At 42.2% G+C, this 15,399-nt stretch overlaps 1 protein-coding gene across 3 annotated transcripts in view; it reads right to left on the bottom strand.

Moving 5' to 3' along the window:
• Positions 1-2,087: 2,087 nt before the first annotated feature.
• ADPRS (ADP-ribosylserine hydrolase) overlaps positions 2,088-15,399 on the bottom strand; it is a 120,091-nt gene continuing 106,779 nt past the window's right edge. For all 3 annotated transcript variants that reach the window (XM_077295827.1, XM_077295825.1, XM_077295826.1), the window contains exons 3-6: positions 14,317-14,524; positions 10,458-10,642; positions 7,904-8,004; positions 2,088-2,872 (exon numbers count right to left, since the gene is read on the bottom strand). In XM_077295827.1, the coding sequence (XP_077151942.1) occupies positions 2,574-2,872; positions 7,904-8,004; positions 10,458-10,642; positions 14,317-14,524 (793 nt within the window). In that variant the 3' untranslated portion in view covers positions 2,088-2,573. The remainder of the gene's footprint in view (positions 2,873-7,903; positions 8,005-10,457; positions 10,643-14,316; positions 14,525-15,399) is intronic.

Raw genomic sequence — 15,399 nt, 5'->3', positions numbered from 1 at the left:
TAGACCCCCCAAGGAACTTATCTAGATGTGTGGTGAGCACTTTGAACCCCCAAGTGTTTTGCAGAATTTTATAACGCAGAGCCGTGAAAATACAAAATCGTTTTCCCCCCCCACAAAAATAATTTTTTAGCCCCCCATTTTTTAATTTTTCCAAGGGTAACAGGAAAAATTGTACAACAATTTTGGGGGTCTAATTTCTCCTGAGTATGCTTATGCCCCATATGTTTGGGTAAACCATTGTTTGGGCTTACGTCGGGGCTCAGAAGGGAGGGAGCACCATTTGACTTTTTCAATGCAAGATTGGCTGGAATCAATGGTGGCGCCATGTTGTGATTGAAGACCCCTGATGTGCCTAAATAGTGGAAACCCCTAAATTCTAACTCCACCACTAACCCCAACAGCCCCAACTCTAACCATAACCGTAATCACAACCCTAACCCCAACACACCCCTAACCACAACCCTAACCCCAACACACCCCTAAACCCTAATCCCAACCCCAACCCTAACCCCAACACACAACCAACCCTAATCCCAACCCTAACCATAACCCTAACCACAAGCCTAACCTCAACACACCCCTAACCCTAATCTTAATCCCAATTCCAACCCTAATTCCAACTCTAACTCTAGTTCCAGCCCTAACCCTAAGGCTATGTGCCCACGTTGCGGATTCATGTGTGGATTTTTCCGCACCGTTTTTGAAAAGTCCGAAGTTAAAACGCACTGCGTTTTACTTGCGGATTTCCAGTGTTTTTTGTGCGGATTTCACCTGCGGATTCCTATTGAGGAACAGGTGTAAAATGTTGCGGAATCTGCACAAAGAATTTACATGTTGCGGAAAATACAATGCAGCGTTTCCACACAGTATTTTATGCACCACTGGCACAGCGGATTTGGTTTTCCATGGTACTGTAAACGTGATGGAAAACTGCCACGAATCCGCAGCGGCCAATCCGCTGCGGATCCGCAGCCAAATCCACACGGTTTGCACATAGCCTAATTCTAACCTTAATTGCAACCCTAATGATAATTCTAACCCTAGCCCTAACCCTAGTTCTAGCCCTAACCCTAGTTCTAACCCTAACCCTAGTGGAAAAATAAAAATAAATATATTTTATTTATTTCATTATTTTCCCTACCTATGGGGGTGATAAAGGGGGACTTTATTTACTATTGTTTTATTTTGATCACTGTGATATAACCCATCACAGTGATCAAAATGTACCTGTAACGAATCTGCCGGCCAATTCGGCGGGCGCAAGTGCATGCGCCCGCCATTTTGGAAGATAGTGGCGCCCATCGAAGATGCCGGACGGACACCGGGAGGGTCCCCGGGACTCCAGCGGTACGGGGGGGTGGGATCGGACAGCGGGGGGGGGGGGGGGGGTGCACCGAAGGGGGAGGAAAGCAGCGGAGGGCAGCGGAGCACAAAACGGAGGGGAGGAAAAAGACTGACAGCGGCGGCGGCTCGACGCTGTCAGTCGGTGGGGGGGGGGTCAGATCACGGTCTCCAGCCATGGCCGATGATATTGCAGCATCGGCCATGGCTGGATTGTAATATTTCACCAAATTTCATAGGTGAAATATTACAAATTGCTCTGATTGGCTGTTGCACTTTCAACAGCCAATCAGAGCGATCGTAGCCACGTGGGGGCAAAGCCACCCCCCCCGGGCAAAAGTACCACTCCCTCTGTCCCTGCAGATCGGGTGAAATTGGAGTTAATCCTTTCACCCTATCTGCAGGGAGGCGATCCCTCCATGACGCCACATAGGCGTCACAGGTCGGATTGCCACCGACTTTCATGACGCCTAAGTGGCGTCACAGGTCGGGAAGGGGTTAACAGCATTTCTCTGGATTAAGATATCGGATCACAGATAGAAAGATGAACAAAATTATACCTTGATATCACCTGCATGCCCATATAGAGGTCTTCGAAGGGCTGACCCTATTGAGAGATTCCCCTTAAACTATCATTTAAAACCATGTCAAATCCCCCCCCAAAAAAAGAGAAACGCCACTTTGTGATGATACAAGGCTGCTAGCAAAGCAAATCACACCTTGGGTTATTAAGCAGTGATTTATTAAAAAAAAAAATACATTAGGTGGTCACATGTTATTTGTGGATCGAAACTTCTAAACTCTTCTTTCGTGTGAGTAGTCAAAACACATCATGGTAATACAGTTAAGGATAAAAGTACCAGTAACTAATATAAAATCTGTCAGTCTTTTTGAGCTTTTAATCTTCACTGTGATTCAGAGGCATCAGACGTTTTCAAGTCCCTCAGTGACAAAAAAGCTGCACAAAGACGGAAATACAGCCAAAATAAGTAATAATTAAATCACCCACTTTATCCAGCGCTGCATCTCCCATTGGGCGTCTGCTTACATCAACTGCAGCCGCATCTCATATACCCCACATGGCAGCTGCAGCCAATCAGTTTTATCAGCAGTATATGGCACAACATTGGGAAGAACCCCATGCACCACAGGAGTATATATTAATTACTTATAATAGCAGTATTGCCGCTTGTGTGCAGTGTATATATGAACAAAGAACCTCTTTAGATCATTCAGGAAGGAAGGCGAGAGCTGTATAATTCCCACAGTTGTTTACCCCAGTGCTCTGCATCTTTGTACCCCTCAGAATTCTTTTTCCAGATTTCAGGGACCTGATCTTCTCCATGGTAAGCACCTGCAATTGCTCCGGCCATGGTTGCAATAGTATCAGTGTCTCCACCTAGCGAGATGCAGAATACGACAGTCCTTTGTAAGCTGTTCATCTCTTTGGGAAGATCTTCCACTGGGTCCATGCAGCGCAGGAATGAATAGATCGCAGTAGGTACGGATTCTAAAGCAGCAATACCATGACCTTGGGAACACAAATCAAGAATTAAACATACTGCATACGTGAGTGAGATGTTTCTCCATGGATTACAATTGGCTAATATTTCTGAATTGTCATTTGTAACACTCCCCATAATAAGGGGGGGTTTTTTTGTTGTTTTTTTTTTTTTAGAATAAAATTTCTCCTGGTACAAGATTTGTAGTGCTGAGTGATATCCAGAACACAACTGCACAGACTACATTTTTCCTCTCACTGCCCACTAAAGCATAATTCCACCATATTTTTTACATTACCGCCTTTCTGGAGATCTGTGGTGACAATATTTAAGGAATCATCTTGCTGTCACTAAAAATATACTTTAAACCAAGGAAGCGTAACTACCGTATATACTCGAGTATAAGCCGACCCCCCTAATTTTGCCACAAAAAAAACTGGGAAAACTTAAGGACTCGAGTATAAGCCTAGGGTGGGAAATGCAGCAGCTACTGGTAAATGTCAAAAGTAAAAATAGATACCAATAAAAGTAAAATTAATTGAGACATCAGTAGGTTAAGTGTTTTTGAATATCCATATTGAAACAGGAGCCCCATATAATGCTCCATACAGTTCATGATGGGCCCCATAAGATGCTCCATATTAAAATATGCCCCATATAATCCTGCATAAAGGTTAATAATGGCCCCATAAGATGCTCCTTAAAGATATTTGCCCCATATAGTGCTGCACAAACGTTATGGCCCCATAAGATGCTCCATACAGACACTTGCCCCATATAATGCTGCACAAACGTTGATTATGGCCCCATATGATGCTCCATACAGATACTTGCCCCATATAGTGCTGCACAAACGTTATGGCCCCATACAGACACTTGCCCCATATAGTGCTGCACAAACGTTATGGCCCCATACAGACACATGCCCCATATAGTGCTGCACAAACGTTATGGCCCCATATGATGCTCCATACAGACAACTGCCCCATATACTGCTGCACATGGCCCCATATGATGCTCCATACAGACACCTGCCCCATATAGTGCTGCCCCCATATAGTGCTGCACATGGCCCCATATGATGCTCCATACAGACACTTGCCACATATAATGCTGCACAAACGTTATGGCCCCATAAGATGCTCCATACAGACACTTGCCCCATTTGCTGTTGCTGCGATTGAAGATGATATTTTTTAGTGTCTTCTGTACTGATGTTCAGGCAGAGGGCGTGCACTAACCACGTCACCGCGCCCTCTGACCTGAGCGTCACTGCAGAAGACGCTGAAGACGGAGCGGCGCCGGAACGTGGAGCAGGTGAATATCGCACAGCGCAGTGCTCCCCCTCCCCGTTATACTCACCTGCTCCTGGCGCGGTGCAGTCCCTGCTTCCCCGGCGCCGGCAGCTTCTTCCTGTATTGAGCAGTCACCGTTACTGCTCATTAAAGTAATGAATATGCGGCTCCACCCCTACGGGAAGTGGAGCCGCATATTCATTACTGTAATGAGTAGTACCATGTGACCGCTCAGTACAGGAAGAAGCTGGGGCGCCGGGAAGCCAGGGACCTGCAGGGACCGCGCCAGGAGTAGGTGAGTATTATTAGACAGCCCCCGCTCCCCCACCCCTGCCGACCCTGGGTATGACTCGAGTATAAGCCGAGAGGGGGACTTTCAGCCCCAAAAAATGGGCTGAAAATCTCGGCTTATACTCGATTATTTACGGTATTTTTTTTCCATCCAAAGGCCACACAATTACATGCATAGATCTCACATAATATTTTACAAAAGGGTTAAAAATACTGCTCAAAATTGCTAAGAAAAGTATTTTTCGCCAGGAGGTAATTTGCTGTATTTCAGATTTAGGGTAAGTTCACACAGGGCGTTTTTGCTGCTTTTTTTCCTGCAGCAAAACCTGATCTTCTTGGCAGGAAAGAAGCTGCGTCAAAAATGCAGGTTTAAGTGCGTTTGTTGCGTATTTGGTGCTTTTTTTTTAGTGCTTTTCTTTCCTCTTTGTCCATGCTAATGTCCTTGAATTTTCAGCAGCAAAAACGCAGCAAATAATGATATCTGAGTTTTTTCAACACCCATTCAAGTCAATAGTTGAAAAACGCAGAAAAAACGCAGAACACTGAAAGAAGTGACATGCTCTTTGTCCAAAAAACGCAGCGAAGCACAAAATACTGATCATACAAAAAAGCAATGTGCGTGCATGAGATTTCTGAAATCTCATAGGCTTTGCTGGTACTGTAAAAAGCAGCTGAAAATTAGCATAAAAAAAACCGCAGTAAAAACGCCCTGTGTGAACTTACCCTTATAGTACATACATACAGTATAAATAATGCTAAGACATAATAAACGCTTCCAAGCATGAGTACAGTTAACAGGAATCTGTCAACAGGTTTTTACTAGCTCATCTGAGAGCAGCATTATGTAGGGAAAGAGACCCTGAATCCAACAATTTATTACTTACTTTACTGGGTGCAGCAGTTGTGATACATCTACAGCATAGAAAACTGATTGTAACAGAACTCAGAAAGCTGACCACGCCAGTACTACTGATTAGCAGTTTTCTATGCACATCAAATAGTGATAGCAAGCTGCTAATCACTGCTGGAGGCAGGGTTTGACCAGGAGGCATGGACAGTTAGTTCAGTATTGATAATCTCTTGCTTATAAAGCACCGATTGTATTGGAACAGCACACATCCTAATAAGTGACAAACCGCTAAAATCAGGATATCCATCCCTAACTCATGTTGCCTTCAGATTACATAGCACAAAACTGCTGACAGATTCCTTTTAAAGGGAACCTGTCAGCAGGACTGTGCACAGTAACCTACACACACAGTGTCAGGCCAGCGCCGTTATACTGAATAAAACGATACCTTGGTTGATGAAATCCGTCTTATGGTTGTTCTTTAATCTTTATTTTCAGTTTTGTGTTAATGAGATTCTCGTGCCCTAAGGTGGGGTTGGTGTATGTGGTGCTCGGATTAGACATTCAAAATGCAGCCTGCTGACAGGTCACTGATCCCTCACTGACCTGCTCCCTAGTTTACATACTGAATACCATCACATACTGAATTAAAAAAAAAACAAAAAAAAAAAACACGCTTCTGCAGGCAGGTGCCGGCCGTGCAGCAGTCGCATGTGTACATTGCACTTATTCCCTTTTGCAGATTTACTTGAGCAATCGGTTTGTAGAGAGATCCGACAGCTGCTGTTGAGCAGGCATGAGCAATAGCAGCTGTCGGCGATCTCCTCGATTTTTCTTCTTCAGAATGATGGTGCCGGCATAGCCTGTGCAACAGCAGCTATCTGATCTCTCTACAAACCAATAGCTGCTACTGCGCAGGCGTGGTGGGTGCCATTTTCAAAATGACTTTTTTTTTTACCTTGCTCAAGTAAATCTGCAAAAGGGAATAAGTGCAATGTACACATGCGATTATGCTGCAGCACAGGTGCCACGGCCAACACGTGCCTTCAAAAGCTTTTTTTTTTTTTTTTAATTCAGTATGATGGTACTCATTATGTAAACTACGGGGCAGGTCAGTGAGGAATCAGTGACCTGTCAGCAGTCTGCATTATGAATACCTAATCAGAGCACCACATATATGAACCCCCGCCTTAGGGCACGAGCATATCATTAACACAAAACTGTAAATAAAGATCAAGAAACAGCCACAAGATGGATTTCATCACCCAAGGTGTCTTTTTATTCAGTATAACGGCGCCTTCCTGACACTGTCTGTAGGTTACTGTGCACAATCCTGTTGACAGGTTCCCTTTAAGTGCGTTGTCCAGTCAAAACAAGTTCCTGTAGAAAGGTAATAACTTGCTGACTGATGGGTGTCAGACAGTAAACAATGCACAAAAAAGGAAGAAACACACCGGCGCTCCCAGAGGGATACACTAGAGAGCTGCAGGTGCCTAAACAGCTACTGTGCTCAATCTGTCATTGGATAACAAGAGGATACAAAATAAATAAGGACACCGCGCTAACTAGATATGCATACAATAAATGGAGGAAGAAGGTAAACATAGAATGAAGATGAATCAAAGCAGGATCACCAGCGATCCGGTCATCCAGAGGTGGGCGGACCAAGAGACAGCGTGGGGCGGCAGAGACACCTGTTGGTGTGGGGAGCGTCCTCCCTGGTCGGTGCCCGGCTGCCGCACACCTAGAACGCCGCTGGCCAGCGCACGTGGGCCGGAAGAACCGCTGCAGAGCGGTGAGAAAAGGGGGGCTGCCTAATCTGGGTGACGTCACCCAGATTAGGCAGCCCCGCTGTCTCTTGGTCCGCCCACCTCTGGATGACCGGATCGCTGGTGATCCTGCTTTGATTCATCTTAATACAGCGCCAGCACCTCCACCGCAACTACATCATCATCAGTAAGTGTGCGGTCTGTTTATTCTATCCATTCATATACCTGCCACTTATTTATATCTTCTCTGAAATTTCTGTCTCCTTGACAGATTGCGGTAACAGGAGGCATTGTGCTGGTTTTATGTATGTTCACATATGAGCATTCTATCATTCTGTATGACACCCATACCCATACCGTGCCACTGCTGACAATTTCGCTATTGATCACGATTATTCTTAATCAGGTCACATTCATCGTTTGTCAATTCCTTTTGATTATTTCAGTTCTATGTTTACCTTCTTCCTCCATTTATTGTATGCATATCTAGTTAGCGCGGTGTCCTTATTTATTTTGGGTGTCAGACAGTGTTTTCCCATTTGTTGTCAGATCCCATTTTGCAGTAAACTGTAGCCTGTGTTCTACTGATACTTGGCATGGATCCTGTTTTGTGTTACCGCCATTCTTTTATTGTTAATGTAGAAAATATGGCAATAGTGCAGAATATTATCACGTTTCACAATGACACATTGTATAGTAAGAATAAACGACATTGAACCACTACACTTCTATGAGCCCATACTGTTACAAGACAGCACGATATAACACTCATGATTTGGCACCAACTACAGTACATACATCCGCCTCACCCCTACTACATCCCTCTACTCCTACCCCCCAAAAAAATCCTCTTACCCAGTTCTTTCACAACATCACTGCGAGACACATTTTCTTTATCTAAAAACTCCTTAATCTTCTTCAGTCTGTAACAGTAAGGAAACTCTCCCAGCTCCAACCTAAGATAAATTCATTGAAGAATAGGAAAGTATGTATGTAAGTATGCATGTATATACACAACTGCTGCATGGACACAAGCATTAGAAAACCCTTAATTTATACAAGATATGAAAGCATTCTCTGAGAATTCGATAAAATGGCATTAGTGATGTAATTCATACTGCAGTCTGTCCAAGTCACGTGTCAGGAAGGGCTAAAGATTTAACACATAGCTCCCAATTGTTTTTTGTTGTTGTTTTTCTACATTGTACATCTTCCTCCGCTTCACCTACACAGACTAGTTTTGACAAGGAAATTCCTGGTCTGTATCAATTTTCTCTTCTTCTACTCCTTATGATTGGGAGAGTTTATAGTCATACAGTGCTCAGCATAAATGAGTGCACACCTTTGAAAAGTAAGATTTTAAATCAATATCTCACTGAACACAAGAACAGTTTCCAAAAAATTGGCAGTTTCACAAAACATTTTTAACCCATAACCAGAAAGGTTATTAATATAACTTTCATTGCAAAATCTTCAGTTTAATTAGCTGATGCAAATACGAATACACCCTATATCAAAAACAACTGCAACAACTAATTTGTACGGCCTCTGAGTTTTACAGGACAGCACCAAGTCTTCTAGGTTTTCGTCAAGAATAACCTTTTTTAGAGCCTGCATGCTGGATGGAGAGCGATCAGAATTCCTCATAGGCATTCGGTTGGCTTCAGAACAAGAGTCATACTTGGACATGGAATTACTTTCACCCTGTTCTTCAGAAATGCAACAGCAGCCTTAGATGTGTTTTTTGGATCACTGTCATATTTGAAAAATGCATGTCGACTAAGGGTACGGAGTGATGGTAGTATCTTCAATATAGAGCAGTACATCTGGTAGCTTCCCGAAAGCAGCACTCATGCTGCCCCACATAAGGACACTGTCACCAGCATATCTCACTGTAGGAACCATGTATTTATCTTTGTGCTCCTCACCTTTGCGACACCATCAGTTCCAAAAACTTTTATTTTGGTCTCATCACTCCAGAGTAAAAAGCCCTAGTAGTAGTCTTATTTTTCAGCACGGGTCCAAGCAAATTGTAGGTGGATTTTCTTATGTATGGGCTTTAAGAGGCCTCCTTTACGGACAACACCTATGCATCCCATTCCTCTGCAGTGTATGCCATACTGTGACACAAGAAATACTTTCTACTTCTTTGGCTATCTGCAGTGAACTTACATGTCAATTTTCTTCAATCCTTCCCATCAAACGATACTACTGTTCAGTTGTTAACTTCCGTGGTCAAGTGCCTCTGCGGGATGGCTACAATTCCATCTTTTTAAAATTGTGTGTCACTTGCTACAATATTCTGACAGCGAAGTGAATTGCTAATCTTATGGTAGCATTCACCTTTTTTGTGCAAAGAAATTATTTTATTTCTCAGATCTTGTGACAGTTCTCTTCCATGTGGTACCACAGGTACCTTTTATAGTCAATTGTCTGCTGGACACTGGTTTAAAGGGAACCTGTCACCCCCCTCAGGCTTTTGTAACTAAAAGACCCACCTTGTGCAGCACAAATGCTGCATTCTGACAAGGTGGCTCTTTTAGTTATGCTCCCTGCACACGCTGAAATAAACGCTTATAAAATGTGCCCCCTCATACCGTGAAATCGTCCAGGGGGCGGGACTTTCCTTCCTAATCAGACGCAGCACAGCCGTTACTCCGGGCCTGTGCGCGCCGGGCGCCACCTCCTCTTGCTTCATTAGTGTTCCTGGTGCCTGTATTCGAACTTACAGCGCAGGCGCCGGGGACGCTAATGGGACCGCCTGAGGGGTTTGACAGGTTCCCTTTAATGTACAGACTTACCTGTGGTTGAATTCTGGTTAATTCTGACAAATCTTTTGGGGTGTGCTCACTTATGTTGAACATTGTATAATTACACATACAGTTTATGATGTTTACCTCGTGGCATCTACCATTAATGGGTTACACTACATATTTTAGACTTTGCTGGGCATTCACCCTTTATGTACAGTTGCTGCTACAGAGGCTCGCTGGCTTTTACTTGATTCCCAATGTACTTCCTACAATGTATCAATACAGACGAGTTACCTTTACCTATGAAGCGATATCATGCTCCTCCACCTCTGTTTGTTCTTAATTATATGATTTTTAGAGCACTTGTCTTACATTTTATATAGTAATAAAGAGATACTATTTTTATTCATTTTGTTTAGTTGTGTGATTTGTGCTTAGAAGTTCAATATCATTAGGATGCACATCTGCAGTTGTAACCGGGTAATTGCCTGTGTTGGGGACCTGCTCAGAAGTCTCTGGCTCCTTACAGTGCTGAACCCCTTGCTGCAACTATGCTTAAAAAAATATGCAGTTGTGCCTGGTAAACAATAAACATACTTCGATTAATGCAACTTTACAACAGCAGAACCCATAAAGAATACAAACATATAACTTACTCCATAGCATCACTCCGAGACTTTTCATCAGCTTCAACTTCTTGCATGTTGCTCAGAAGATGTTCCAAGAAAGACTCCCGGCTCAGATTCCCCTGAAGAGCAAAGTGCACGGCAAGGGCCAGAAGAATGGCCCCATTGTAGCCCAGTGAGGATGCATGTGTCAGTTCTCCACTGATTTTAGCATACTGTGTAAAGAAAACAAATGTTTTAGTTATAGGGCCATCATTTTTCTTCTTAATCCCTATGGAGACTAGATCCAAATGAGATTATAAACTGTGAAAAGTACTTGTGCACCTTTCTGTTTGATCCTCCCATTGAAAACCAATCTTTGTAGCAACCAGAGTTTTTCCGTTAGACAGTTTTGATTAATAATTTAAATGAAGCAGCCTTTCATAGAAATGATCTCAAAGATGTAACATTATTTTTTCAATCGTATACTATTTCTTGATCTCTACTTACTGTGTGCCTAAGGCTACTTTCACACATTCGTTTTTCGCCGTTTTTCGCCCCCTGGATCTGTTTTTTTCCCATAGACTCGTATTAGCACTGGATTGCTTTAAGTTTCGTCCGTTTTTCGCCGGATCCGGCAAAAATTTTGGATCCGGCGGCCGGACAAAAGAACGTTTTTTGTGTCCGGCGAAAAACCGGACAGCGCCTGATCCGGCGCGGTCCAGCGTTTCATATAATGGAAGCCTATGGCACCGGAATCCGTCAATGACTTATTCCGGCAACTTATTCCGTTTTTTTAAACTGCACATCTCAGTGACACAAGTGGTGCTCCACTGGAGCCTGCTCAGAAAGGAAAGCCACATCAAGTGTATATTAAAAAAGCATCTACTTTTATATGTTCCTCAAGGAGACAACTTTGGATTACTGACTAAACGGCATTCAGCATTTTTTATCTTCAGTTCTAACACAACACTCTACCAGGCGAGGTCAAGATGCACCTGTACTTCCAACTCCCGGTAAACGTTTATGCTCAGTAGATGGGGTAGACATTGCCAGACTACTTGCAGCAAGTCAGAGCACAGAGCTCTACGAGGGCTTATATTTTGAGTAACGAGCTATAGTAATTATGGCTTCCTTTTTTGGGTTCCAAAGAATTTTGGATCAATCACTTAATTTTAGCTTGCATGGGATGAGCAAAAAGGTTACGGTAAGTCTGGAGTTTTGCTTTTTTTTGTTTTGTTTTGTGGCTATCACTGTGCAAGAATAATCATTATTTTGTTTTCACAATCTATTAGGTCTCTGGTTGCCATAACAATCATTGACTCCTCAAGATTGTGCTGCAGGAAGCTGACTGAGTTAAAGAGGGAGTAACCTCCCTCTGACAAACTCCTTACGTGCAGTATGCACTACTGACCATGTCATTAAAAAGGCTAATGGAGATGCTGACACACTGGTAGTGCTTACTGCCATGTGTGTAATAGTAGCAGGAGCAAAGTCAAACACCAGGAACCCTGGGATCACAATGGCGGTGAAGATGGACGGCCTTTTCACAACTTAAGGCGTCATTCACACATCTTTATTTAAACAACGGACTTGGTTAAACGTGGACAGCACACTAATGGAACACAGATGCCATCCTTGTGCTTTTTTGCACAAAACCATATACTTGGTATTGTGGATGAAAGTGTCAATACAAGTTTTGCATGGACACAAGGACTGTGAAAAAAAAACACGGACATGTGAACTATAGACAATAATGGGTATGGGTATGTGAAACACGAACATCTGAATGAGGCCTTAAAGTAGGAAGAAAATGCAAATTCTAAAATCAGGGATTCGAAGTCAAATGAGCAACAAACAACTACATAGTATGTTATCATTTCTGATATGACAACTACTGCATGATTATCCCCTTAAAGGCTACATATCCATCAGGAGCACATGACACTTGGCTCCATGATAAATATGCCATGCTGATCACAATGGAACAGAAGCTGTAGCATACGATCAGCTACAAGAGCCAGATTCCTGCTGTAACCCTAGGACTGACATGCTCACTGATCCGAACCGTTAAATCCCACATAGGAATAGTGACAGTGTCAGAATTTGAGAAAGGTAGAGAGCTCCTTTTGTCAGTCTAGTGAAACCCACAAAGCGATTGCAGTGTGCCGATGGGGTTGCTATCTCTATGGGATCTGCAATACTTTACAGCCAGCCAATCACATCCTGCCGGAGGAGAGGCCTGGTATAGATTGCAGGGTTTTGTTTTTTTCATAAATTTTTTAAGCTGTAAAACAAAATCCTACATAAAACCTACGATATTTTATTTTTTTTTTTTAAAGTATCCAGGTCTTAAACAGTATAACAAAAAAGTGTGCAGTGTCCTCTCTCCCTCTACCTGTTAGTGCCTTGTTTTTGCTCATATTTATTGTATTTGTCTATACTTGCCCCCTTTTCACATGTAAAGCGCCATAAAATAAATAGCGCTTTAAAAAAAAAAAATAATAATAATAATTATAAAATAGTCATATATTGTATAAAAGTCACAATACAAAAAAAAAAAAAATTCTGATATTGCCATATTGGTACTGGCCCATGAATAAAGTTAACTCCTTCAGGGCATATGACGCCATCATGTGTCTCTAACAGCCATGGGGTAGAGTGGAGCCTATGACTGTTAGCCGGTTAAATCCAACTGTCGATCTTCGACAGCGGCATTTAACTTGTACAACAGGGGTTCACATTGTTCAAAGGTACCATTGGTGCGCCTTTGACGTGATCGAGGGGAGTCGAGGGGTTGTCATGGCAACCTGGGTTTGATGACCGCCATGCCTGTCATTCCAATACTTCTGTGAACACCAGCCTGTGGCTGGCCTTCATAGGAAATTGTGATTTTCTCTATACATAGTAGTGCTGATGTACTGCTATGAATAGCAAAAGCGATCAGACGATTGCAGCTTCAAGTTCCCTAGACTATTAACTAAAGTGTGAAAAAAAAAAAATGTTTAAAAAAAAATTAGACATTTGGTATCGCTGTGTTCATAAAAGTCCAATCAAAATATAAAATAAATGACTTGATCAGTTAATGGAGTAAAGAAGAAAAGACTCAAAAACACCAGAAGTATGTTTTTTGGCCGCTGCAACATTGCAATAAAGTGAAGATCTTTTACATTACCATATCCAAAAAAATGAGAACGCTATGGGTCTCAGAAAATGGTGACAAAAATAAAAGGTTTTCTTACAAATTTCCCAATTTCTTATCCATCAGTTTTACCATATAGTGGACATGGTAAATAAAAACGAGTATAATTGATGGGAAAAAAGAAAAAAAGAAAAAAAAAAAAAAAAAAAAAAAAAAGTTATGGCTCTTAGATGGGGAGGAAAAAAAAAAAGCTTTGTCCCTTTAATCTCTTAAAGATTAGTCAATTTTGGGTCTTTAGCACAATGTTAGTTTACAAATATTCAACTATCCATAGCTCCTAAAGTCACAGTAAGCTTTTTTTGTAGTTTTTTTTTTCTTTTAGGCTGTGTACACACGTTGCGGATTTTTCGCGTTTTTTCACGTTTTTCGCTATAAAAAAAAGCATTAATTATGCATGCCATCATTTAGAATGCATTCCGCAATTTTTGTGCACATGATGCGTTTTTTCCGCGAAAAAAAAAGCATTGTGGTAAAAAACGCAGCATGTTCATTAATTTTGCGGATTTTTTGCGAATTTCCCACTATATTATTGCATTAGGAAATCTCCGGAAAAAACTGCAAAAAAACGCATGCGGATTTCTTGCAGAAAATGTCTGGTTTTGGTCAGGAAATTTCTGCAAGAAAGCCTGAACGTGTGCACATAGCCTTAAAGGAAATAAAGCAATGTAAGAAAAAAAGCTCATACTATTGTATTAAAGCAGTAGTAACCTTTATAATATCTTGAATATTTGGAAAAGCCAGAGGAATCCCGACCACTCTCATGGCGGCTCCATTCCCAAAGGAACCTCTCCCATTGAACTGTTCCTTAGCTGGAGTGAAGACATTATGGTACTCCCCACTTTGAAGTTTTTCAAACACGTGTACTACTCCCATGCCATAGCCACGATCAGGATCATGGAAGTACTCTGTGGTGAATCTAAAAAAGAAAAGAGACAATGACTATTGTATTTCATCCCTCACCTCCAAAAGCTCCAATTTAAATCTTTTATTGGCAACAAGCTGCTTATCTGAATTAGAGAGCCATAAATCTCTCAACACTCCCTCTGAACACAGCTCAATATACTCTGTCACGTATAACAGCGGGCAGAGCCCTTTGCTGCCATCACTGTCAGAGAGACGCAACTCCGCTGCCTCTAATGGTCAGGGCAATTACATAATTTACTGATGAGTGATGGACGAGGCTGCTTTCACTACTAGGACGGTTATTGGGGAATCACAATGAGCGTATACACCTCCGTCTCCAGGGGGGTTCTATAAACCAAAATGTTGTCATATGGGCCAGATAAAGCCCATCTTCTGGCTTGGAGACCTGCCATCCATTCGTAAGTAGTTATTAAATGGTGCCATTCCATAATATTGATTTTACCTTTCTTTAGGGATGAAACATGGTATGGATAGCATCATCCATCGGACAATATAAAGTTGAAGGGGTTAGGCCGGCATCACACTCAGCGTAGAGAAATATGGTCCGTATTTTACAGGTGTAATACGCAGAAATGATCCCAAAATAGTGATCCGTATGTCATCCGTAGGCAGGGTGTGGCTGCGTATTTTGCGCATGTAAACCTCCGTATGTAATATGTACGGCGAGATTTTCTCGCCGGCTTGCAAAATGGACATAGAATGGATCCATGGGCTCAAATATTTGTGAAAACATATATACAGTCTATCTATCTATATAAACACACATCTCTATCTCTATATTTCATACAGAGCTAGATAGCAGAAAAGCCGGTAATTCAATTGCCGGTTTTTGCTATCTCCTTCCCAAACCCGACATGATATGAGACA

This window comes from Ranitomeya variabilis, chromosome 3 (genome assembly GCF_051348905.1).
Source record: "Ranitomeya variabilis isolate aRanVar5 chromosome 3, aRanVar5.hap1, whole genome shotgun sequence".
NCBI classification, from domain to species: domain Eukaryota; kingdom Metazoa; phylum Chordata; class Amphibia; order Anura; family Dendrobatidae; genus Ranitomeya; species Ranitomeya variabilis.
The sequence above is the reverse complement of the archived record's forward strand: the minus strand, read 5'-3'. Positions and strand labels throughout refer to the sequence as shown.